Below are 25,805 nucleotides of genomic sequence, written 5' to 3' on the forward strand. Positions count from 1 at the left end.
TTTTTCTCAGCCTGGTCTGTGATTATTAACAGGAGAGACTGCCTCTACAGTGATGAGATACACTTAAGTAGAAAGGACGCAAGAATATTTGCTTATGCTATCGAGACGATGGTAAGTGGTCGGAAAACTGCTAGCTTGGGGGGGGGGATACACGGACTCATAGATTAACAGTACCTGCTGGCAGAGGTAAAAGTGGTTCATGCACTACTTCTATTATAATGCAATTGAGCAGCAGCCTGGAAAGCAAGGCAATGGGAATTTCTAGGACTGCTGGGAGTCATAGTGGAACAAGTAAATACCTGGGCTGTGTTAGGGTAAATAAAAGTAGAAAGAGGTGCATGTATACCAATGCTAGGAGTATAGTTAATAAATTAGATGAGCTTGAAGTGCTAGTCAAGACATCAAAGGAATATATTGTTGGGATATCAGAGACATGCTATCACACTGACATAAGCAGTGCAGAACTGGAATTTTGGTGAGTACAATGTGTACAGAAAGGATAGACAGGACAGGAAGGGAGGAGGGGTTATGCTGTTACTTAAGAAACATAAAATCAAAGGAAGTGCATCCAGTTGACATGAATGGACAGTGTTGTATTGAGTCAGTTTGGTGTGAAATAAGCACTGGGAAAGCAAAATTAAGAGTTTGTTATAGGCCTAATGACTCCGGTGAGTAAAATAAGCAATTGTGCAGAGAAATAGAGTGGGCCAGTAAATTAGAGTGTCTTATAATGGAGGATTTTAGTTTCCCGGATATTGACAGGAATTTCTGGGTTGGTCACTCACACTAGCAAGGCTTTTGTGGATTTATTGGATGATGCTGATGAACATGCTGATGTTTTCTACAGCAGCATATTCAGGAGGCAACTAGAGGGAGTAATACTCTTGATCTGATTATCAGTAATGATTCTTCATGCATTAAGAATCTGCATATAAAGAAACCACTAGGGGACAATGATCACCATGTGCTGAAATGGAATTTATTCAGAGAGGTGGGTGCATCCGTAGTCAGGTGGGCAGGAGCAGCAGTGCATAGCACACGCTTCTTGATTAGACCGGGGTTCGAGCCCCGTGACCACCAAATACAGAGGATGCGGAAAGGTCAGGGAATGACCACTGCATATCCCCGGAGCATTATGGCCTTAGTTGCTAATGCTCCTAAAAACGAAATAACAACAACTCAGAGAGGTAACTACCATCAAGAGTAAAGGTAAGGGTTTTTGCTTTCGTAAAGGTAACTATGGTAGTCTGAGACTGTATTTAAATTCTATACAGTGGAACCAACTGATGATGTTACCAACAGCAAATTCAAAATGAGAAGCATTCAAAGAATTAATCTTGAAAGCTACTAGGCTTTTCAAACCAATAAAGAAATATTGTACAAGGCATAAATGGATGTCAGATGAACTAATTAAACATGTGACAGAAAAGAAAAATGCATGGGATACATATAAATTAACATGTGACACAGTAGCCTATGATAGATATAAGCTTGTCTGTAACCAAGTTACAAAGGAGGTTAGGCAGGCGAAGGCAGATTACGAGAAATCTTTGGCAAAGAATGCAAAGAAAAACAGCAAAGAGTTCTTTACTTATGTAAACTCTAGAAGGAAGGGGACGAATCAGATTGGTCCACTTGATATGGTGGTTCAGCTGTTGATGATCCTCCTCAGGTAGCTAACAAACTAAATGAATATTTTGCATCTACATTTACACATTAGGAGTTATTCAGGGAGGGGGAATGCCAGAGATGTATTCAACTCTGGCAGTAACCTAGATAGTCTGGTAATAACTGAGAGTAAAGTGACCTGTTAAATTACAGACCTGTGAGTTTAACTTCTGTTCCAGGGAAATTAGTGGAGGCACTGGTTAAAGAAGCATTTCAGGATCATCTAGATAACACTTCAGTTATAGCTCGGACACAGCATGGGTTTCTTAAGGGGTAGTCTTGTCTGACTAATTTGATTGGATACTATGATGTAGTCACAAAGGAACTGGATGCAAAGAATAACTTTGATATCATATATTTGAATCTTAGTAAAGCCTTTGATTCTGTTGCAAATGGAAGGCTGCTGCACAAATTTGAACAGTGTTACATTTGAGACAAATTGCTGCTGTGGATAAAGGAATTGTTGAGTGGGAGAAGGCAGAGTGGTAATCAGTGGACACTGCTCTTTGTGGACTAATGTTATTATTGGAGTCCCTCAGAGTTCAGTGTTGGGTCCATTTTTGTTTTCTGTATTTATAAATAATATTGATGGTGGTATATCAAGCTTAATGTCCAAGTTTGCAGACGATACAAAAGTTGGCAGGGTTGTTAAGGACACTACTGACGCTATGCTGCTGCAACAGGATCTGGAAAGGTTGAGCAAATGGGCTGATAGGTGGAAATGACGTTTAAGATTGACAAATGTAAAGTACTACATATGGGAAACAGCAACCCCAGAGCAACGTATCAACTCTCTGGTAGTACACTGACAGTGGTAGAGAATGAAAATGATCTGGGGGTTATCGTGCAGGCAGATATAAAGTTCTGTGAGCAGTGCAGACGGTCAGCAAGAGCAGCTCATGGTGTCTTGTCAATGATATACAGGAATTTTTCTAGCAGGGATAAGGAAGTGATTATCCCCTTGTATAAGGCATTGGTCAGACCATACCTTGAGTACTTTATCCAGGTCTGGAGGCCTCATTTTAAGAAGGGTGTAGAACTGTTGGAACAAGTACAGAGAAGGGCAACAAGATTAGTGAATGGAACAAAGGGTTGCTCTTACGAAGAAAGGCTTAAGTTTTGCAAATTACAGTCTGGAGTCTAGGCAACTGTGAGGTGATCTGATTGAGGTGTATAAAGCCTTGAATTGTTTGAGCATGCTCAATGCAGATGGGATTCTTTCTCTTGCTCTGAATAATCGCCTTAGAGGGCATAAATTCAAATTGAGGAAAGACAGTTGTAAGATAGATGGGCAGAAGTTTGCCTTTAGCCAGCAGGTTGTTGATTGGTGGAACAAACTTCCATTTGTCATTGTAGAAGTTGATAGTTTAAATGTGTTCAAGGCAGAACTTGAGAAACATTTGGAGCGAGTGAATGGGTGAAATAAGGGTTTTTTTTTTTTTTTTTTTTTTTTGACTGATGCTATATCAGCTTGCTTTCTTGCATCATGTGCCTTTGCTGATGCTAGTGCTGATCTGGAATCATATTACGCAGAAATTTCGTTAATGCTTCTGCTGCTGCTGCTGTAATTTCACCAAACGGATTTGCCTACAAGACTAACTCGGGATGTTGCATGACAAAGCCTTCCATCTCCAAAACCACCCTTCATTGAGCAATCCATTAGCCATAATTATGAGAGCTTCCTTCGACTCAGGGGAGGTACCCACAGACTGGATATGTGCAAATGTAATCCCAATTCACAGAGGAGGATCAAAGGCTGACACAAGTAACTATAGACCTGTGAGTTTAACTTCTGTTCCAGGAAAATTAATGGAAACACTGGTTAAAGAAATACTGCAGGATCATCTTGAGAAGAATTCAGTTATAGCTCAGACACAGCCCAGTTTTGTTAAGGGAAGGTCTGACCAATTTGATTGGATACTATGATGTAGTCACAAAAGAATTGGATGCAGGGAATAACTTTGATATTATATATTTGGATTTTAGAAAGGCTTTTGATACTGTTGCACATGGAAGACTGCTGCACAAATTGGAGCAGTGTGGCATTGGTTGCAAATTGTTCCAATGGATAAAGGGATGGTTGAATGGCAGAAGACAGAGAGTGGTAATTAATGGACACTGCTCATCGTGGACTAATGTTATTAGTGGAGTCCCTCAGGGTTCAGTGTTGGGTCCATTGTTGTTTTCTGTATTTAAAAATAATATTGATGATGGTATATCAAGCTTAATGTTCAAGTTTGCAGATGATACAAAGTTGGCAGGGTTGTTAAGGACGCTACTGATGCTATGCTGCTGCAACAGGATCTGGAAAGGTTGAGCAGATGGGCTGAGAGATGGCAAATGAAGTTTAACATTGACAAATGTAAAGTACTACATATGGGAAACAGCAATCCCAGAGCAACGTATCAACTCTGTGGTACTACACTGACAGTGGTAGAGAATGAAAAGGACCTGGGGGTAATAGTGCAGGCAGATATGAAGTTCTCTGAGCAGAGCAGACGGGCTGCAAGAGTAGCTCATAGTCTCTTATCAATGATATACAGGAATTTTTCTAGCAGGGATAGGGAGGTGATTATTACCTTATATAAGGCAATGGTCAGGCCGCACCTTGAGTACTGTATATAGGTCTGGAGGCCTCATTTCAAGAAGGATGTAGAGCTGCTGGAACGAGTACAGAGAAGGGAAAGAAGGTTAGTGAACGGAACAAAGGGTTGCTCTTATGAAGAAAGGCTTAAGTTTTGCAAATTACAGTGTCTGGAGACTAGGCACCGGCGAGGTGATCTGATAGAGGTGTACAAAGCCTTGAATGGTTTGAGCATGCTGAATGCTGATGGGATTCTTCCTCTTGCTCAGAATAATCACCTGAGAGGGCATAAATTCAAATTGAGGAAAGCAGATGTAGGATAAATGTGCAGAAATTTGCGTTTAGCCAGCGGGTAGTTGGTTGGTGGAACAGACTTCCATCCCTTGTTGTGGAAGTTGATAGCCTAAATAAATTTAAGGCTCAGCTGGACAGGTATTTCGAACGAACAGAGGGGTGAAGTGGAAGGTTTTTTTTTTTTTTTTTGGGTGATGCTGCATAAGCTTGCTTTCTTGCATCATATGCCTCTACTAATGCTAATGCTAAAATGTGTCAACGTCACCAACTTAAGAAATTTAAATGCCCATGCTTTCAAAGTTACCCCATTTATTTGTTCTCCATCACTATGCTTCTCTAGAAAATACTTTGTAAAACCTTGGTATACATCACTGTTTTCACTAAGTCTAGCATTTTCTTTCTTTGGTGGCCCATTTCATTTATGGACTCCACCATTGGATGCAATTTTTCTTCCTCTTTCATCAAACTCTGGACCATTCCTTCTGGAATTCCACACTCGTGAAATATACTGCAATTTGTTTTGCTACTCTTAACTCTTTTGATATAATCTTTAACTTTTCTTCTAGAGTATAATTTTTCTTTCGAGGGTCATTACTTCATTCCCACTGAATTTTACTAATTTTGCTATGTATTTATTTTTGATACTTTGGTATTTACCGTGTTTTGAGAAAATGAAATCAAAACCAAACTATCCGGTCTATCTTAGTGCTGAAGTGAAGTCATGATTTCTCCTTGAAAGTGGCTTTGAAGTCGTGAAATCACTCGTCAGTTCATGTATATTTTTGTCTAGTTTATCCTTTTGCAGTGTTTACTATCTTAAGTGTACCTTCTAGTCAAAGAAAGGATGTTATGTACTGTTTACCAAAATTTACTTTTTAACTAATGTTTCTCACTTGATGCATGGTTGCTGCATTCTTCTCCAGAGGTAGCTGTTTGTAATTATCATTCTAATGATATACTCTTTTATTGCATCTCTAGCTGAAGGGTAAAACTGAGAGTGTCTACAGTAATTAGTTTCTGATGAGTCCTGTTATTTACAAAAACTCTGCAACTCAATACTGAATATATCAAAGAAAAAATACAGCCAATTTTTAGCTAATTTCCCCTTTTGAAAGTACGTAATAGGATGCACAGTAGATATGATTATATACAGTATTAAGTTTTTCTAGTTTCCAATATGAAATTGTTAGTTCTTTGAACATGTTATTTTTTTCATAATTTGTTTAGGGTAAATGATGATGCTCACGATGTATCCGAAACCACAATATGAAGAGGCATGTTATTTCGAAGTTGCACTTTACTTGAGAAACAGATACAAATCTTTTCCTTTGAATATAAAAATGGTTAAGGAAGCTTAATTTTGATGTTTTATCCATATTAACAGATGATTTCTCAACTGTTTATTTGTAGAAAGATTTTAAAAATCGAATGATAAAGTCATACTTCTTTGAACATAAATAATATATATATATATATATATTTGAATATATATATATTTTTAATCCTGCTACTCTTTAAGTATCATTTGCCATATTTATATATCACTTTTATACATCCTGCAGTGAATTTTCAATTTGTATGATTTTTATTTACCTATTTTCAGTTTAATGTAGTCAAATTGGCGCCTCCGTAGCCAGGTGGGAAGGAGCAGCAGTACCGTAGCACACGCTTCTTGATTAGACCGGGGTTCGAGCCCGTCACCACCAAATACGGAGGATGCGGAAAGGTCAGGGAATGACCACCGCATATTCCCATAGCAATATGGCCTTAGTTGCTAATGCTCCTAAAAACCAAATAAAACAACATAATGTAGTCAAAATTGTGCAGCCACATATGACGTTTTCTGAGCAGTACAGACAGTCCGTAAGAGTAGCTCATGGTGTCTTGTCAATGATATACAGGAATTTTTCTAGCAGGGATAAGGAGGTCATTATGCCCTTGTATAAGGCAATGGTCAGGCCACACCTTGAATACTGTATACATGAAGGATGTGGAGCTGTTGGAACAAGTACAGTGAATGGCAACAAGATTAGTGAATGGAACAAAGCTCTTAGAAAGAAAGGCTTAAGTTTTGCAAATTACTGTCTGGAGACTAGGCACAGGCGAGGTGATCTGATAGAGGTGTATAAAGCCTTGAATCGTTTGAGCATGCTCAATGCTAATGGGATGCTTCCTCTTCCCCAGAATAATCGCTTGAGAGGGCATAAATTCAAATTGAGGAAAGGCAGTTGTAGGAGAGATGTGTGAAAACTTGCCTTTAGCCTTGCCTTTAGGTGGTTAATTGCTGGAACAAACTTCCATCTGTTGTAGAAGTTGATAGCTTAAACAGATTCAAGGCAGAACTAGACAAACATTTTGAGCAAGTGGATGGGTGAAATGAGAATGTTGTTTTTTTTTTTTTTTTTTGGTTTTTTTGGCTGATGCTATATAAGCTTGCTTTCTTGCATCATGTGCTAATGCTAATAACAATATCATTCTTCTCAATTTAAGAAAAAGATGGTTAGTAACAAAACACATGGCATGAGACTGTAGTAGATATAGACTGGTGTGCTGCTTACAAGCAGTCATCGTCATCATCAGCCATTTTCAATCCAATGCAGGATGAAGGCCTGTCCAGCAACTTTCCAGTTCCTTCTGTTTTGAGCACTGGCCATCCCTTTACTACCCACAAACTCATGAATTTCATCTATCCCTCTCCGCCTTTGTCTTCCAGATTTTCTTCTAGCTCCTCTTGGGAACCATTCTGTTATGTTCTTAGTCTATCTGTCATTGTGTCTTCGAGCTATGTGTCCTGCCCAAGACCACTTTAGTTTTTATAAGAATGTCCTTTACTTGAGTTTGCTGCCTAATCCAGGTGTTTCTCTTCTTATCTAACAGTCTGATTCCCAATATAATTCGTTCCATTCTTCGCTGTGTAGTTCTCAGCTTCTCTTCCATTCTTTTGGTGAGTGCCCAAGTTTCTCTTCCATAAGTCATGGTGGTGAGTATACATTGTTTCATTATTTTACGTTTCAGACAAACTTGGATATTGCTCTTCAGTATGTGACTGTATTTCCTGAATGCTATCCATCCAAAATTTATTCTTCTCTTGACTTCCAGCCACTTATCATTATTACAGCTAATAACTTTTCCTAGAAAAGTATATGACTCCACCTTTTCAATTACTGCTCCTTCAATCGTTATTTCTCTTTTTGTGGCATACTTGTTCATCATTACTTTTGTTTTAGCCATATTCATCTTTAGTCCAAAATCCTTACTAACTGTGCATAACTGATTAAGATTTTCCTCTAATTTTTGGGATCGTGGCTTATGACCACAGTGTCATCTGCAAATCGTAAATGGTTTAGGTACTCTCCGTTCACATTGACTCCTTCCTGCGACCAGTCTAATCTTCTGAAAGCTTCCTCAAAGGCAGCAGTAAACAGCTTCGAAGATATTGTGTCTCCTTGTCCAACTCCTTTCGCAATTTTAAATTTCCTACTGTCATTGTCTAGTCTAATAAAGGAGGTAAAAAGTAAAGTGTAGCCATTATCAACCCACTGCAGGATGGAAGCCTCCTCAACAATTCATGCTGAAGGAAATAGACCATAATCTGCCATGCTGGTCCAGTGCGGGTTGGCAGATCGACCGTATTCAGCAGTCAGGGGCTTGAACCCCGGTCTACTCAAAGAGCGCGTGCTACTGCACTCGCACTCCCGACCACTCGGCTACGGAGGCCAGGTAGCACTCTCATATATTTTCTTCAAAATCATAATATGCGGGGTATCTCTGCTTTGTCTTTTCAGTGCCCGAAACATTGCTTTATGCTGTATGGAGTCAAATGCCTTTTTATAATCCACAAATGCCAGGCATAATGGTGTTTTATATTTATTTGCTTTCTCCATTAGCTGTGATATTACGTGAAGGTGATCCATAGTTGAGAATCCTGTCCTAAAGCCAGCTTGCTCTTTCGGTTGATTCTTCTCAAGTATTCTTTCTAATCTGTTAGTAATGACCCTTGTGAACAACTTGTAGATGTGAGATAACAAGCTAATTGGTCTATAATTTCCAATTTCTGATTTATCTCCTTTCTTATGCGGCAAAACTATGATTGCATTATTCAACTGCTTAGGCATCACATCTTTTCTAATGTACTTTGTGAAGAGCCTTGCCAGTTTTTGTGTTGTCTCTTCCTCCCAATTTTAACAACTCTACAGTAACTTCATCTTCCCCTCGGGCTTTCTGATTCTTCATTTTCTTCAATGCATATTCTGCCTCATCAGGAAGAATATCGGGTATGTTGTATGTGTTGCTACTTTGCAATCCATCTTCTCCACTGCTGGCATCATTCCCTTGCTCCTTGTATAATTCTCTATAGTAGTCTTCTTCTATTTAAATTATGCCTTCTCTGCTTTTATAAGTACACCTTTGCTATTCTTCAGTTTCAGTATCATTTGTCTTTTTGTATTACTGCTCATGGCTGCTGATTTAAGTTCTTTGTTTTCCCTTAATGCTTGTTCTACTTTTCTTGTGTTAAATCTTCTTATGTCCTCTCTGAGTCTCTTTCTAATGGCTTTGCATAACTCAGTATACTCAATTTTCTCCCTGTCAGTGTTTTTCTTGCTCTTCATTTGTCATCTTTGGTTCATCATGACAAGTGTTTCTTGACTAATTTTTTCTTCTTTGGATTTCTTTTTCCCTATAGGTTTCTCGGGCTTTATCACTTCCAGAAAGTTGTAATATTCCTCATCGATATCTTGGTCCTGAACAGTCTGCAGAAGCTCAAACTTGTTCTTAAGTTCCAGTACATACTGCTTTTTCTCCTCTTCTGTTATCTCAAAGACCTTTGTATTATTTACTCGAGTCAGTTTTTTCCTTTCCTTTCCTACATCTATATCATGTACATCTTACCATTCTGTGATCACTTCCAACATTTACCTTATTTAGGATGGTATCATCATTCATGATATAGCTTCTGTTACTGAGGATGAAGTCGATTTCATTAGTTATTAATCCATTTGGACTCTTCCATGCCCACTTTCTGTTCACCCTTTTCTTGAAAAAAAAAGTGTTCATTACTGGCAGTCCTTGAGATTTTGCAAATTCCACAAGTCTTTCACCTCTTTCATTTCTTTCACCAATTCCAAAATTTCCTATAATTTCCCTTTCTGTACTGTTTTGTATTTTTCCAACCTTAGCATTAAAGTCCCCCATAATAATAGTGTAGTGGGTTTTCTGCTAATCTCGAAGACTCAATTTCAATGTACATTTCTTCAACCTCTTCATCATCATGGCTCGATGTTGGTGCATAAATCATTATAACCTTTAGCTTGTGCCTCTTAGAAATCTTGAGTATTAGTCTTGACACCCTTGGTGATGTACTTTTAAATTCTAAAATGTTGTTTTTAAAATCTTTATGGACCAGAAACCCAACTCCACTCCTTTCACTGTTTCCTTTGGTGTACAGCAGATTTCCACTTTATAAACTTATAAGTGATTCATTTCTTCTTGTTGTTTCAGCCAAACCGATGATATTCCAATTCACATTTTCTAATTCCTTTTCCAGCTCTAATATCCTGTCTTCACCGATGAGTGATCGTATGTTATAACAGACCAAGTTCAGTTTCTGTGCATTTCAGCCTTGTCGTACCCAGAAATTCTTAACACCCTCTGCTTCCACTCTGATCCTCTCGCTGCCATAAGAGGGGGAGTGAAAGCTGCTGGAGACTGAGGGCAATTTGTTTTGTCGTGCTGTCATATGCTGGAGGGTTTGGTCTTTTTCTCTTCACGCTGACCAGGCGTCTTGAAGAGAACCACTCTACACGTTCGTTGCCACCTAAGTGACTTCACAGGGCTTACCATCGAGAAGGTGTGCATGAGTGGATTTTAGGGAGGCAGGCCATCCAGACTTCTCCTAAATCTTCTGTATTAGAGAGATATTGGATCCATCAGTGTTTTAGGCTGAGTGTCTGATAACACACAGGATACCCGTTCCCCTCTACGCCTCTTCATACAAGCAATATGGGCAGAGAAAAGTGAGAAAGAAAGAAAGAGAGAGAGATGTCAAGCTGCAACTTAATTGTATAATTCCATTTAATCATAACTGCTTTTTTTTTCTTCTTAATATTGAATTGAAACGTTCTACTCTTCTTTATTTATTGTAATTAAATAATATAATTTACAAATTAAGTCCAATTCAAGAATATACGTGGTTTCAATTCTAATCTCAATGATGTCAATTTCCACTTGCAGTGTGCCAAACTTCATGTACTTTTTCTGACAGAATCTCAGTAATCGGTTGATTCAACCACTGCTCATCTCAGTTGCCCAAATTATTCACCGTATGATTCCTTTCGTCTCAAAGGTAGTAAAGTAAAGTGCAGCCATTATCAACCCACTGCAGGATGGAAGCCTCCTCAACAATTCATGCTGATGGAAATGGACCATAATCTGCCACGCTGGTCCAGTGCCGGTTGGCAGATCGACTGTATTCAGCAGTCGGGCTTGAACCCTGGTCTATTCAAAGAGCATGTGGTACTGCACTCCCGCTCCTAACCACTCGGCTACAGAGGCCTCTCAGAGGTGTGGTACTTGTACATATCTCCATTCTGATATTCCCTGTCAGAGCCTTGGTAGTTTGGAATCCCCTCTTTTCCACCTCATCTGTCTTAAAATCTCTCTACCTCATTCTGTCAAATTCATCTGTTGTCTCTACCATTCTCCCAAATCCACTAATCAATTGGAACCCTTTGACCTCCTCTTTTGCAACTTGACTTTCTCCAGTCCAACTTTCATAACAGTGAGGTAATTTTCCTTTGTGATTTTAATGTTCACAACTCCAGCTGGCTTCCATTCTCTAGTCAATCAGACCCAGCTGGTCGAGATGCTGAGGCTTTTGCAATTACATTACTAATGACCTCGCACAGATTGTTCAATTACCTACCAGAATACTGGACAAGCCTAACCATACAGCCAACACGCTTGATCTTTTTCTCACAAACAACCCTTCTAAGAGTACACGGTCGAAGTGAGTGGTCCTTTTGAAACCTCAGATCACAACTTGGTGATTGTCTCTTCTCCAATGGAGCTTTTATCTCACGGCTATTACCAACATCGTGTTGTTAGGCATTTAAAGAACGTAAAATGGGATGACCTGCGAGTTTTTTTTTTCCTTGGTCGGATTACTGTTTAAAAACTTCTGATGTCAATGTTTACTCAGATCGTGTCAGTGAAATTATTCTTGTAGGAATGGAATCATTTATTCCACACTCTACATTAAAATCTCTTCCTTTATCTAACTTGATTTTCCAATAAATGTGCTAAGGCTGTTCAAGAGAAGAAGGTTGCATATTGTAATTGGCTTGTTTCCAATTCTTCAGTTTCATTTTCTGCCTACACCCAAACTCACAACAATTGTAAATCAGTTATTAATCAGTCCAAACTAGATTTTGAACAAGACTAAGAGTAGAAAACTTGCTTCTTGCCCTAATGGTAGCCAAGCATTCCAGTCTCTTGCCAAAGCTATTGGCCGCAACTTTTGCCCATCTCTCACCTCTGTCAAAAGCAGATGGTTCTGTTGTCACTTGAGCCAAGGACAAAGCTGACCTCCATTTTTCTTCCAACTCATGTATTAATGTTCTTGGTAAAACACCTCCCACCATTCCCAACACGCTCAATTCAATGCCTCATGTGGTCTTTCATCAAAAGGATGTAGAAAAATTTTGAAGAGTCTTGATGCTAAAAAAGCTCCAGGTCCTGATGGTATTTCTCCACTTGTTCACAAAATCTGTGCTCCTGAACTTACTCCTCTTGTTTGCCACCTTTTTTTCACTTTCTTATTCCAAAGGTGTTTTTCCTTCTTTCCTCGAAATTTGCTCATATCCAGCCAGTTCCTAAAAAGGGTAACAAATCCATCCCATCCAATTATCGTCCCATTGCAATTACTTCTACTCTTTCAAAAATAATGGAGAAATTAACTGCCAACTGTTAAACTACCTAAATATTCTGGCTTATGTTATCCATTTATGAACAAATTCAATGGAATGGTTTGGTGAAACACAAGCAATTGCTCTTGACATCTCAAAGACTTTCGATTGTGTTTGGCATAAAGGTCTTCTAAACAACCTTCCATCTTATGGGTTGCTAATTTTTTATAATTGATTATCCAGTTTTCTCTCTAATCACTCACCGAGGGTGATGGTAGATGGCTCTGTCTTCTAACTTCTCCACTAATGCTGGTGTCCTACAAGGTTAAGTTCTTTCCTCCACTCTTTTCCTCTTGTATATTAATGACCTTCTTCCATTGACCGGAAATCCTATCCCTAGTTTTGCCGAAGATAGCACATTGCATTCCACTTTCCAGTTTGAGAAACCTTGCCCTGCTCAATCAGCCTCAACTTCTTGAATATCCACGATACCTTAAATGGACCATATGATATTTAAGGAATCTCCCAATTCCTTAAATATCAATCTCCGGGTAATTCTCTAGTGGGGTAAAGACAACTTAATTGATTTTAATCCTTCTAAAACTGAGTCCTGTGTGATATCTTGCAAAAGGATTCTTCTGCTCCTATGCTTATCTTTGGTGACACTCCGATTTCTAAGCAGGATGGTTGGTTGGTTGGTTTTGATTTTATTGGCGCATTAGCTACTAAGGGTATAATGCGCCAAGCAAGATGGTATATCTCTTTTGGGGATTACCCTGACTTCTAATCTCTCTTGGCACAAGCACACTACAAATATTGCTTCCTCTCCTTCTAAAAACTTGGTTTTCTCTTTAGTTCTCTCTCTCGGCATTACTTTTCTTCCAAACAGCTGTTCACCCTGTACAAATCGCAAATCTGCCCTACCATATAATATTATTCCCACATCTGGGACTGTGCCCTCGATTCCTTTCATAAGAGGGCATTTCGGTTAATTAATGACTCTTCTCTAACAGTGTTTTTTTTCTCTCTCTCTCTCTCTCTCTCTCTCTCTCTCTCATACATACTGTTTCTGCTGCATGCCTTCTCTACAGATACTTCCATGTACACTGTTCTTCTGAGTTGGTTTCTATAATTCCCACTCTCTCTTTCAAAACAGCCCGAACACGTGCCGCCAACATCCATTTACTATCCAACTTCAAACTCACAGAATCAACTTTTCATCTTCCTCATTTATTCATTCAACTGGTGTTTTGTGGAACAACCTTCCTTCATATGTATTTCCTGAAAATTACAATCTACAGAAGTTCAAATCTAATATATATATATATATATATATAACAGATAATTCGTACAAAAATAATACATAAGCCAGTAGCTTGGCAAAACTATGGAGCAAAAGTTAACATAAAAATAAACATAAATTAAATCAACAGGGAGGGGAAAAGTAATGGTAACAAGACAGAAACCGCGGCTGCAAGTCCCCAAATAATTTAGTGCTCTTTAAATCCAATTAATAATAATGAATCCAATTTAAATTTAAATAATACCAATTATATAATAATTTAATGGTACACTTCTGCCCACTTCTGAGCAGTTCCAAGAGACGTGAAATTTCACCAAAAAGGGGACTAAAACTAACTACTAAAAGAAAAGTAACAAAATAATAGACTGACTATTATGCCCCTTATCGACAGAGGACCAAGGCCAATAATGGTCATGGAATCACTGCATTTCAATCGCTAGACAAATCATCGCAAAGGTGAATAGATAGAAGGACCAAACCACCCCTTCCTCCTCTGATCGATCCACAAGTGCAGAGAATTTGCATAGCAGTGGTCCTTGTGCAGCGAGAAATAAACCATAGAACAGACAGCACTCTAGAGCAGTGTTTCCCAACCTTTTTTACCATGCCCCACTTAAGTCTTTCTAAAATTCTGATGCCCCCTATGTAACACATACATATTTTTTATATTCAAAAATTGAATTATTCCCTAAATGAAGCCTGATTACAACTTGTTCAGGACACAAGACTGTTTTAGGAAGAAATCATTAGGAAATTATTAAGAAAAAACAGTAAGTAAATTTTCAAAACATATAATAGACAACTAAAATTCAAGTACAAAATAATTTATATGAAAGATTTTTCTATAATATTTTAATTTTTAGTAATTATTATTTAATTGTTTAATAATTTCAACATTCCACGTGAAGTCACTTCTAGATGAGTGCACTACATTTAGTGAGACCCTTGTGCTTGATTCTTGCCGTAGAGAGATTTTATATTGGGCTCCAATTTAGTCAGCTTCAGTCTCAAGTCTCCCCGTTTTGTGATATCCAGTCGATTTCTTTTCTTTAGTAACAAATCATTTATGGCACTAAATCCACATTCAGCTAAATATGAAGATAGGTACCAATAGCTCTCTTGCAAAGTTGGTTGAATTTGAGTATTTAATTTCTGTTTCATCACAAAGCCATGCCATCGCTCCTTTTATATTGAATAAAGTTTTAACTGACTCATCATTTTGCATTTCCGAGAGTTCTTCTTGGTACTGCGTTGATACATCAGACAAATCCACTAACATTGGTTGCATCATCCAGATTGGAAAATCAATTTGTTTTAAATCAGAAAACCTTTCTTTTAAATCAGCGGACAGAATTTTCAGATGATCCACAATAACAAGTACGGTGGTATCAGTCACTTCACATTTTTGCAGCCAACAAAACTGTTCAAAATTTTTGTTACAAATATATTTTTGACATAATTCAATAAATGCAATGAAACCAAATGTCTTCGCTTTTGCATCAGTCACTTCACATTTTTGCAGCCAACAAAACTGTTCAAAATTTTTGTTACAAATATATTTTTGACATAATTCAATAAATGCAATGAAACCAAATGTCTTCGCTTTTGCATCGACGAGAGTTTTATTTGTTCCTTGAAGTTGTTTATTTAATATATTTAGTTTTTCAAAGATATCAGCTATATAACTCACAAATGCTTTACCATTGACCATTAACAGATGCTTCATTTCAAGTTTGTCACTTAAAAAGTCACTAATAGTATCAAATAGTTCCATAAATCTTTTCAAGCAGTTCCCTTTCGAGAGCTACCTTACTTCAATGTGAAGTAAAAGTCTCACATGGTCTGCATTTTGTTCTTCACAAAAAAGCTTGAAGAGACACTCACATTTGGCATTAGCTTTAATAGCATTGACACACTTTATAACTGATTTTAGTACTTCATTAAGAACAAGCGAAATATTTTTAGCCACCAAGTTTTCCCTATGAATAACACAATGCACAAGAAGCATTTCTGGAGTCTCATCTTTCATCAATTTTAAGCAGCCATTTTTCTTGCCCATCATATTAGGAGCACCATCTGCAGCACAAGATGTTATATTTTTCATTGGTATATTATTGTCATCTAAGTAATTTTTTAGCTTATTATATATATCTTTGGAGGTAGTGGTGCTCTCTAATGATTTACAGAATAACATTTCTTCAGCAAAATTACCTTTATCAGTATATCTTATATAAGTTATCAGTATGGCTTCACTGTCTCTCAAAGTTGATTCATCCATTTGCACTGAGAATTTTCTTGTTTTCAGCTTTCCAAGTTGTATTTCAATATCTTCACTCATAGGGACAGGGGTTTGTTTTCACCCCCTGCTGGAGGCTGTGGTCCTTGAAAAAGACGAGCGTTTTATATTTCCACACCCCCGGGCCGCTTTCAGTTCTGGTTCACATGGAAGAAATATTGAGTATGCGCCTGGTCAGCCACGTGTGCTGTGAACCTGTTACTTAAGAATGTGTTGCTTAAACATCATTGTTGTTGAGAAAGGAGGCGGAAGCCCCCGAAAGCTTCAGTCAATGTTTTATCGCTTTTAATTTTTTAAATACTTTTATCTATATTTTATTGTATATTTTAAAAATTTTATCGTACATTTTATTTTGTAAATTAGTTTTTTTGCATATATTATTTTACAGTACAGTATCGTTTGGTACATTTTATAGTTTTCAATATTAAACCACTATATTTAAACAGTTGGTGTATTTGTTTTAAATTCTGGCTATCTTCACTCATTTCATCTATTCTTCTGCTAACAGTATTGTTATTGAGTGGCATAGCTTTCACGTCTTTGTCATCCTTTTCCAGAACTGTTATAAGAAATGCTGATATTGATGGTTTGATTAGATTCTCTCCTATAGTATGATTTTTCCCAGATTTAGCAATGAGTAAAGAAATTTCATAACTAGCCTCAAGAGTATGATTGACAGTTGCAGTATGAGCAATAAACAGAGACTTTAATGTTGCTCTTTTTTCAAAATTCTTCTTTAAAGTTTGAAAGTAATTTAAATCTGAATTTACATGAGCATTATGTTTCGCCTTCAAATGCGCCTCAAGACGACCTCGCTTCATTGAGTCGAGCATTGTTGGCATAAAAGACAAAAAGGTGACCTTTGATCGTGGACAGCGGGTATGAAACCAAATTTTAAGTATTCCTCTGAATACTGATGAACTTTTTTTGTACTTGCACTACTCATTTTACTGCGCAACTGAAAGAAATAAATATAAGATAAATCAAAAACTAAAAATAAACTATGCATTAAAGTTAATTTAATTTTATTTTAATATATCAAAATTAATTATTAGTATGCTTTTTTTGAATGAATAAATCACACAAATTACTGAATTCGGGCTATTAAATCTGTGGTCTCTGTGAATAAGCAGATAAGTCTAAGTTGTCAAAAATGAGATAAGTGCACTATAATAAAATATTTATTATTTACTATTATGTGACATGCAGATATCTTCGTTATTGTAGTTTTAGCGTGAGTAATAAATATTTGTATATTCGAATATATGCATGTTTATATGAGAATGTGAAGTTTAATTTTCCTCTCCTGCAAATTCGAGTTTTTGGACTTATTTGCTTATTTACTGAGACCACAGAAATATACATATACGACAAATAGATACCATTTTGTATCACAGTTCTTCATTAATAATTCTGTGCGTGGACAAAGTAATTTTTTATTTTAATCTGAGATCGCCGAACCTATCCAAATGTACAGTCACGACACCCAAACGAGCGTTTGTATGAAAGGAATTCCCTATTTCATATAACATGCTGAGTTTGCTGTAGGGTAGGCTACAGTAGACAACCACTTTGCTTGCGCATGCCATAAGCAATCGTCCAATACAGTACGTACTATTCCTTCACTAGGCATAGTAAGCAGTACTCTCCGAGCAAACTGTAGTTGATATTACTCCAAACTTTCAAGTACGGCTCTATAGAAAGTACAACATTTAACGAATGCTTATTTCAAATTGACATACCAACAATTCTTCCTTTGTACAAGTTAAATTATAGTAGACGGTTGTTTTAAACTCTAGACGAGCAATTTTCAAATTGCCCTCCCTGAACAACCAAATTTCCCCCCATGTGGGGCGTGGGACCCACGTTGGGAAACACCGCTCTAGAGCTAAGCCACCCCACCAACATAATGTAAGCCTATATGGACAAAAAAAGAAATATAGATAGATGATATGCAAAAAAGCAGCACAGGTGCTGCTTTTTGCATATCAACCCAATACTATCACCTGAGTTATATTTCAATAATGACTTAAAAATTTTATAATGCAATAACATAATATAAGAAGATTAAGCTCTCATTAGAGGCAGCAAAATGCACATCCTCGACATGATGCCCAGTACAATTCAGAGAATTCATATAAAAATAATACAAAAGCCAGTAGCTTGGCAAAACTATGGAGTGAAAGCAGTTATATATATATATATATATATATATATATATATAAAACTGCTTTATTGACTTAATTTTAGCTTAGGTTTAACAAAGGAGGCTGCTGACGAGGCCACTAGGAGACGGTCGTGTTCAAAGCCGCTAAGTGGATTTTTCTTATTTATTGATTTGAAATTATTGTTTTTCTAAAACTTTTGATTTAAATTTAGTAGTATAACATTATTTTGTGATTTTCTTGTTAATTTTGTATTTATTCTTTACTCGGCCTTGTAATTGCATAAAAGTATCGGTAAGGGTATCCACTTGTTTGCAACTCCGCTGAATGTCTTTAGCCATATTTAGTCGCTTGATTGAATATTTTTTACATCGAATTATTTCTGTAAGTAGCTTATAGACCTAGTAAGGATCGTTAGTTTATTCTGAATTGAGACAGCGAGATTTGAAAGTTAATTAATACTGAAGTGTCCGTAGATATAAAGTTTGTAAGTTCCCGCCTTTGTGATACGATAGTTATATACCGTACTAGATAGCGTTAGTTGAACTTCGTTAGCAGTTAAATTGTACTTTTAAATATATACATATAACAACTTAGATTACAAACGTAACATAATTAATTATATTTAACATAATTAATAACATAACACAATTAATTATAATTAATTAATAAATTAATAGAATCATGACTTAGACCAGAGCAGCAAAGCAAAAGGCTCAAGCTAATGGAAGTGCTGTGGCTCAGAGCAGAACTGAGGGGGGCAGTTGTCCTCTGACTCACAGCCTTATAAAATGCACTGTTTGCTTGATGTTTGCAGAGCAATTGGGTACGGGACATGATACTGCCATGGGGGATGTCTTTGTGTGTGCGCGATGCAAGGAGTGTATCGATATCAGGCAACAACTCAGCGTTCTTGTGGGCCTATATGAGAGCTTGAAGGACAGGGCGGTCGCCCTCGAAGAAACTAAATTGAGGGGCCCATCAAGCTCTCAGCTGCCCACATCAACGCCAGAGCTTGCACTTGGGCATCACGTGACATAGAGGCAACCCCCAAGGCAGAATGCGCTGGTCCCGAAGGAACTAGTAGTTGTTGGTGACTCTATTGTCAGGGAAACGGGGAACATGCTTTGTAAAAAGGATAGGTGGAACAGGACCAGGGTATGTCTGCCAGGGGCAAAGATTGATGACGTTGTAGAGCGAATATCATCTTTTAAGGGCACAAAAGGTGATATAGTTGTACACGTTGGCACTAATGATATTAAGAGTAGGAGACCGGCAGAATTACTTAATAAGTACAGGTCACTGTTGAACAAAAGCCGAATTAGGGTTGAATTTGAAAGTGTCTGCAATTCTGCCCAGACACAATAGGAGGGAGTATATGATGAGAGCCTTGTCGATCAATTCGGCCCTGGAAAGATTGTGCAAGGCTCAAGGGGTAGAATTTTTTTCAGCCTGGACTGTACTTGTTAACAGGAGAGATTGCTTCTACAGGGATGGGATACACTTAAATAGAAAGGGTGCAAGAATATTTGCTGATGCTATCGAGGCAGTGTTAGGTGGGTCGGAAAACTGCTAGCTTGGGGGGAGACAAAGACCAATAGATTGACAGTAGCCACTGGCAGAGGTGAAAGAGATTCTTGCACTGCTTCTATTAGAATGAGCAGAAGCCTGAAAAACAAGATGCATGATACTTCAGAGACTGCTGGGAGCCATTGTAAATTACTGGAATAAGTTGCCTTCATGGGTGGTAGAGGCCTACAGTTTGGTGAAATTCAAAGGTCATCTGGATAGTACTTTCGGGTAAGGGAAGCGCATAGGATGATAGGATTAATTTCCTTTTTATTTAATTTTTAATTTCATTTTATTATTTTTATTTATTTATTAATTATTATTATTTATTTATTTAATTTTTGTTTTTATCATTGTTTTGTTCGGATTTTTTTTTTTTTTTTTGGCTGGTGCAGCATAAGCCATAGGCTTTCTTGCACCATACGGCTGTTACTAATACTAATACTAATTGCGGTACAAGTAAACACATGGGTTGTGTTAGGGTAGCTAAGAATAGAAACAGGTGCAGGTATACTTGCGTGTACACCAATGCTAGGAGTTTAGTAAATAAATTTGATGAATTTGAGGTATTGCTCAAAACATCAAAGGCAGATATTGTTGGGATATCAGAGACGTGGTGTCACACAGATATAAGGGATGCAGAACTGGAATTTGGGGAGTACAATGTCTACAGAAAGGATAGACGGGATAGGAAGGGGGGAGGGGTTATGCTATTAGTTAAGAAACACATAAAAACCAAGGAAGTGAAGCCAGTCGACATCGCTGGACAGTGCAGTGTTGAGTCAGTTTGGTGTGACATAAGTTGGGAGATCAAAATTGAGAGTAGGAGTGTGCTATAGGCCTAATGACTCTAATGAGTATAATAAGAAACTGTACAGGGAAATAGAGTGGGCCAGTAAATCAGAGAGTCTTATAATGGGAGATTTTAATTTCCCAGATATTGACTGGAATTTGGGGGCTGGTCACTCACACACTAGCAGAGCTTTTCTGGATTTATTGGATGATTGTTTTCTACATTGGATGATTGTTTAAAGCTCAACTGGACAGGTATTTCGAACCAACGGAGGGGTGAAATGGGAGTGGTGTGTGTTTTTTTGTTTTTTTTTTTTTGGCTGATGCTGAATAAGCTTGCTTTCTTGCATCATATGCCTCTACTAATGCTAATGCATCAGCATGTTCGGGAGGCAACTAGAGGGAGTAATACTCTTGATTTGATTATCAGCAGTGATTCTTCATGCATTAAGAATCTGCAGATAAATGAACCACTAGGTGGCAGTGATCACAGTGTGCTGAAGTGGGATTTACTCAAAGAGGTAACTACCATTAGGGGTAAAGGGAAGGGTTATTGCTTCCGTAAAGATGACTATGATGGACTGAGACAGTATTTAAATTCTATACAGTGGGACCAACTGATGATGTTACCAACAGCAAATTCAAAATGGGAAGCATTCAAAGAACTTATCATGGAAGCTACTAGGCTTTACATACCAACTAAGAAATATTGTTCAAGGTTTAGGCCAAAATGGATGTCAGATGAATTAATGAGGCATGTGGCAGAGAAGAAAAATGCATGGGATACTTATAAATTAACACACGACACAGAAGCGTATGATAGATTCAAGTTGATATGCAACCAAGTTACAAAGGAGGTTAGGCAGGCGAAGGCAGATTACGAGAAATCCTTGGCAAGGGATGAAAAGAAAAACAGCAAAGAGTTCTTTACTTATGTAAACTCTAGAAGGAAGAGGACGAATCAGATTGGTCCACTTGATATTGATGGGTCAACTGTTGATGATCCTGCTCAGGTAGCTAAGAAACTAAATGAATATTTTGCATCGACATTCACACATGAGGAGTTATTCAGAGAGAGGAATGCCAGAGGTGTATTCAACTCTAGCAGTAAGCTACAGAATCTTGAAATAACCGGGAGTAAAGTGGAGGAGAAATTGTTGAAGATAAACACAAGAAAGGCACCCGGGGTGGATGGGATCTATCCAGTTATATTAAAGGAGGCAGCAAAGGAAGTAAGCAAACCATTAGCCATAATTATGAGAGCTTCCTTGGACTCAGGGGAGGTACCCATAGACTGGAAATGTGCAATTGTGACCCCAATTCCAAAGGAGGATCAAAGGCTGACACAAGTAATTATAGACCTGTGAGCTTAACTTCTGTTCCAGGAAAATTAATGGAGGCGCTGGTTAAAGAAGCACTGCGGGATCATTTAGACAAGACTTCAGTTATAGCTCGGACACAGCATAGTTTTGTTAAGGGGAAGTCTTGCCTGACCAATTTGATTAGATACTATGATGCAGTCACAAAAGAACTGGATGCAGGGAATAGCTTTGATATTATATACTTGGATCTTAGAAAGGCTTTTGATACTGTTGCACATGGAAGACCGCTACACAAATTGGAGCAGTGTGACATTGGAGGCAAATTGCTGCTATGGATAAAGGGGTGGTTGAGGGAGAGAAGACAGAGAGTGGTAATCAATGGACATTGCTCATCGTGGACTAATGTTATTAGTGGAGTCCCTCAGGGCTCAGTGTTGGGTCCATTATTGTTTTCTGTATTTATAAATGATATTGATGGTGGTATATCAAGCTTAATGTCCAAGTTTGCAGACAATACAAAGGTTGGCAGGGTTGTCAAGGACACTACTGACACTATGCTGCCTCAACAGGATCTGGAAAGGTTGAGCAGATGGGCTGAGAGGTGGCAAATGAAGTTTAACATTGACAAATGTAAAGTACTACACATAGGAAACAGCAACCCCAGAGCAACGTATCAACTCTGTAATACTACACTGACAGTGGTAGAGAATGAAAGCGACTTGGGGGGTGGTTGTGCAGGCAGATATGAAGTTCTCTGAGCAGTGCAGACGGGCTGCAAGAGTAGCTCATGAAGTATTGTCAATGTTATACAGGAATTTTTCCAGCAGGGATAAGGAGGTGATTATTCCCTTGTATAAGGCAATGGTCAGGCCACACCTGGAGTACTGTATACAGGTCTGGAAGCCTCATTTCAAGAAGGATGGAGAGCTGCTGGAACGAGTACAGAGAAGAGCAACAAGATTAGTGAATGGAACAAAGGGGTGCTCTTACGAAGAAAGGCTTAATTTTGCAAATTACAGTGTCTGGAGACTAGGCACCAGCGAGGTGATCTGATAGAGGTGTATCAAGCCTTGAATGGTTTGAGCATGCTCAGTGCTGATGGGATTCTTCCTCTAACTCAGAATAATCACCTGAGAGGGCATAAATTCAAATTGAGGAAAGACAGATGTAGGATAGACGTGCGTAAATTTGTCTTTAGCCAGTGGGTGGTTGGTTGGTGGAACAGACTTCCATCCCTTGTTGTGGAGGTTGATAGCCTAAATAAGTTTAAGGCTCAGCTGGACAGGTATTTTGAACGAACAGAGGGGTGAAGTGGAAGTGGGTTTTTTTTTTGGGCTGATGCTGCATAAGCTTGCTTTCTTCTATCAAATGCCTCTACTAATGCTAATGCTAAAATAAAAGCAGTCTAAAAAAAAAGCTTTAAATAAAATCATAAAATGTAAAAATCATAAAAAAAAATAGTAACAACTTTTATTCATGAATCGAGAGCATTTATTTCCTTTTCATTAATCATATTGGCCATTCTTCCAATCAGTGAATGGCAACAAATATAATTTACTTCATCAGGTACAATATACAGCATATTGATAGCCGACATATGTATGAAAAACAAAATAACATTTCTATTGGTATGATTTTTATTAGTCTGATTTTAACGAAATTTAGGAACCTTGAAAAATCATCATAAAAGAGGCAGGGTATAAAATTTCATGAAAATTGATCCACCAAGAATTGATTAATAACATGTAGCCAGACAGACAAAAAAATTATCAGTGGCAGATTGGTCCAATTTAATGAAATTTTTTATGATTGGACAAGTCTCTTTAAAACTAATTATAAAATTTTATCAAAATCCATCCACTGGGAATTGAGTTACTAAATGCAGACACAGTTGGAGAAAGCCATTATAATAATGGTAGGGATTTCTATTGGGATGATTTACAGATTCTTTTAAAACACAAAATATAAAATTTTATGAAAATCCATCCATTAAGTGCCAAGGACAGATGGCAGAAGGACAGATAGAGCAAATCAATATGTTATTGCATATGTGCTTAGAAAGATTAAGACAAAAACTCACTCAAACTCAAAATCCCGCATCCTAATGTGCAGTAGCTTATATTCATTAGACATTTGATGTATGTTTAAAAACATTTGTACAATATAAATATTATTGTTGCTACTTGACATGCATTCTACATGAATGAACATCTTTACTTGTCCAATATTTGGGAGATACACCTTTGTGTATCCCCTTGGCCTCTGTACACAACCTTCCACTTGTCAAGAATAAATCTACTACATAAATCTTGAAATGTCTGTAATTTTTATTTTTGAAATCTTTTATTTACATAATCTCTCATACTAACCTGAACCACTATTATTATTATAATGATAATGAATTAAACATTTAGTCTTTATTTTTAGTTCTGTTGAAATATCTTCATAGGTTCATGTTAATATATTTCTTTTTTATTTCCAGACCCGTATTCTTGTGACTCACAGTTTAACCTATCTTTCTCAAGCTGATATGATTGTTGTTTTAAAAAATGGTGCCATCCTCGAAACAGGTTCTTATCAAGTACTGTTGGATAAAAAGGGAGCCTTTGCAGAATTTTTAATGCAGTATCTGAAAGAAACTGGTGATAGTGAGATTGAAGTCATGGATGCCCCTGAAATAGAGATGGTGGAAGAAATAATCCTGAAAGTTGGATCCCCAGATATTGGATGGTATAGTTACTGTTTACTTCAGTTAAATTATACATGTGTATTATAAGTATGCTTAAGAAAAGGGATTGTGAAGAGACTTCACTGAGTGAGAATGATACTAGCATGTTTCACAGAATGGTCACTGATTCTTAGAACAAACGTTTTGTCTAGTGGTAACTTTTTTTTTTTTTTTTTTTTATGAAAACCCCAAACACGAAAGGTATCAAAACCTATAGTACTTAGTACCGTGCATGGGTTGAAGGAGAAGTATGGGGGAAGGGGGGGTGCCGGAAGCTTTGCTCTAGAGACTAAACATGGGTTTCGCCACTTCAAGCCTCCAATAAGCAAAGTGGTAGTATTTCACCGGTTGATGAAAGTCATCTACCACCTCTGTGACATGCATTATGACTGAAATATGAATTTATAGAAGTCTGTAGAAGAGACATTTTATGACTATCATTTTGAAATTATTAGTAATATACAATAAAACTTTATTAATTTGAAATTCAAAGGACAAAATACATCAGTTTCGATTTAAATGAGTTTAAAGTATCCACATGAGTTCATAAATATATTAATTAATCAAGAAATTTTTAATCAGATATTTTTATTAATGCTATGCAGAATTTTTATAATTCTCATTTAAAATAATCTCCTCGGCTTGTTGTTTAGACAGTGAATAGACAATTAATGAATCAATATAAGAAATATGGCAATTGTGCTATGGAGAAATTCAGTAAATTTCTTGCAAATTATAAAAACATTGCGAAGTTTTTTTTGTTTTTTTTCCCCCATAAGTCCTGCAGCACAATGTACACAAACTGTATTAGTATTAGCCACATGGTGCAAGGAAGCCTATGGCTTATGCTGCACCAGCCAAAAAAAAATAAATACAATGAAATAATAATAAGAAAATTTTAAAAAAATAAATAATAAGAGAATAGGAAATAGACAACCTATGTGTTTCCCTCCTCCCATATGTAATTATTCAGCTGACCTTTGAATTTCCCCAAATTACCCATGTAGGTAATTTATTCCAGTAATTTATAACTTGCTGGCCGAAATAAAATTTCCTGCAATCCTGTCTGAACATCTCCCCCCCATAACTTGAGATTATGGCTCCTAGTTCTAGAATCATAACCGTGAAGATTTCTTCCTCATTCATTTTACTTATGCCTCTCAGAGCCTTAAACACCACA

At 37.4% G+C, this 25,805-nt stretch overlaps 1 protein-coding gene across 3 annotated transcripts in view; it reads left to right on the forward strand.

Annotated features, from left to right (window-relative positions):
* The window catches only part of LOC150074975 (ATP-binding cassette sub-family C member 1-like), an 889,139-nt gene that overhangs the window by 553,669 nt on the left and 309,665 nt on the right, over positions 1–25,805 (forward strand). For all 3 annotated transcript variants that reach the window (XM_090388347.1, XM_090388349.1, XM_090388348.1), the window contains one exon: positions 24,380–24,627. In XM_090388347.1, the coding sequence (XP_090244473.1) occupies positions 24,380–24,627 (248 nt within the window). The remainder of the gene's footprint in view (positions 1–24,379; positions 24,628–25,805) is intronic.

Source organism: Mastigoproctus giganteus, chromosome 14, assembly GCF_048544385.1.
Source record: "Mastigoproctus giganteus isolate SK-2022 chromosome 14, ASM4854438v1, whole genome shotgun sequence".
Classification (NCBI taxonomy): Eukaryota; Metazoa; Arthropoda; class Arachnida; order Uropygi; family Thelyphonidae; genus Mastigoproctus; species Mastigoproctus giganteus.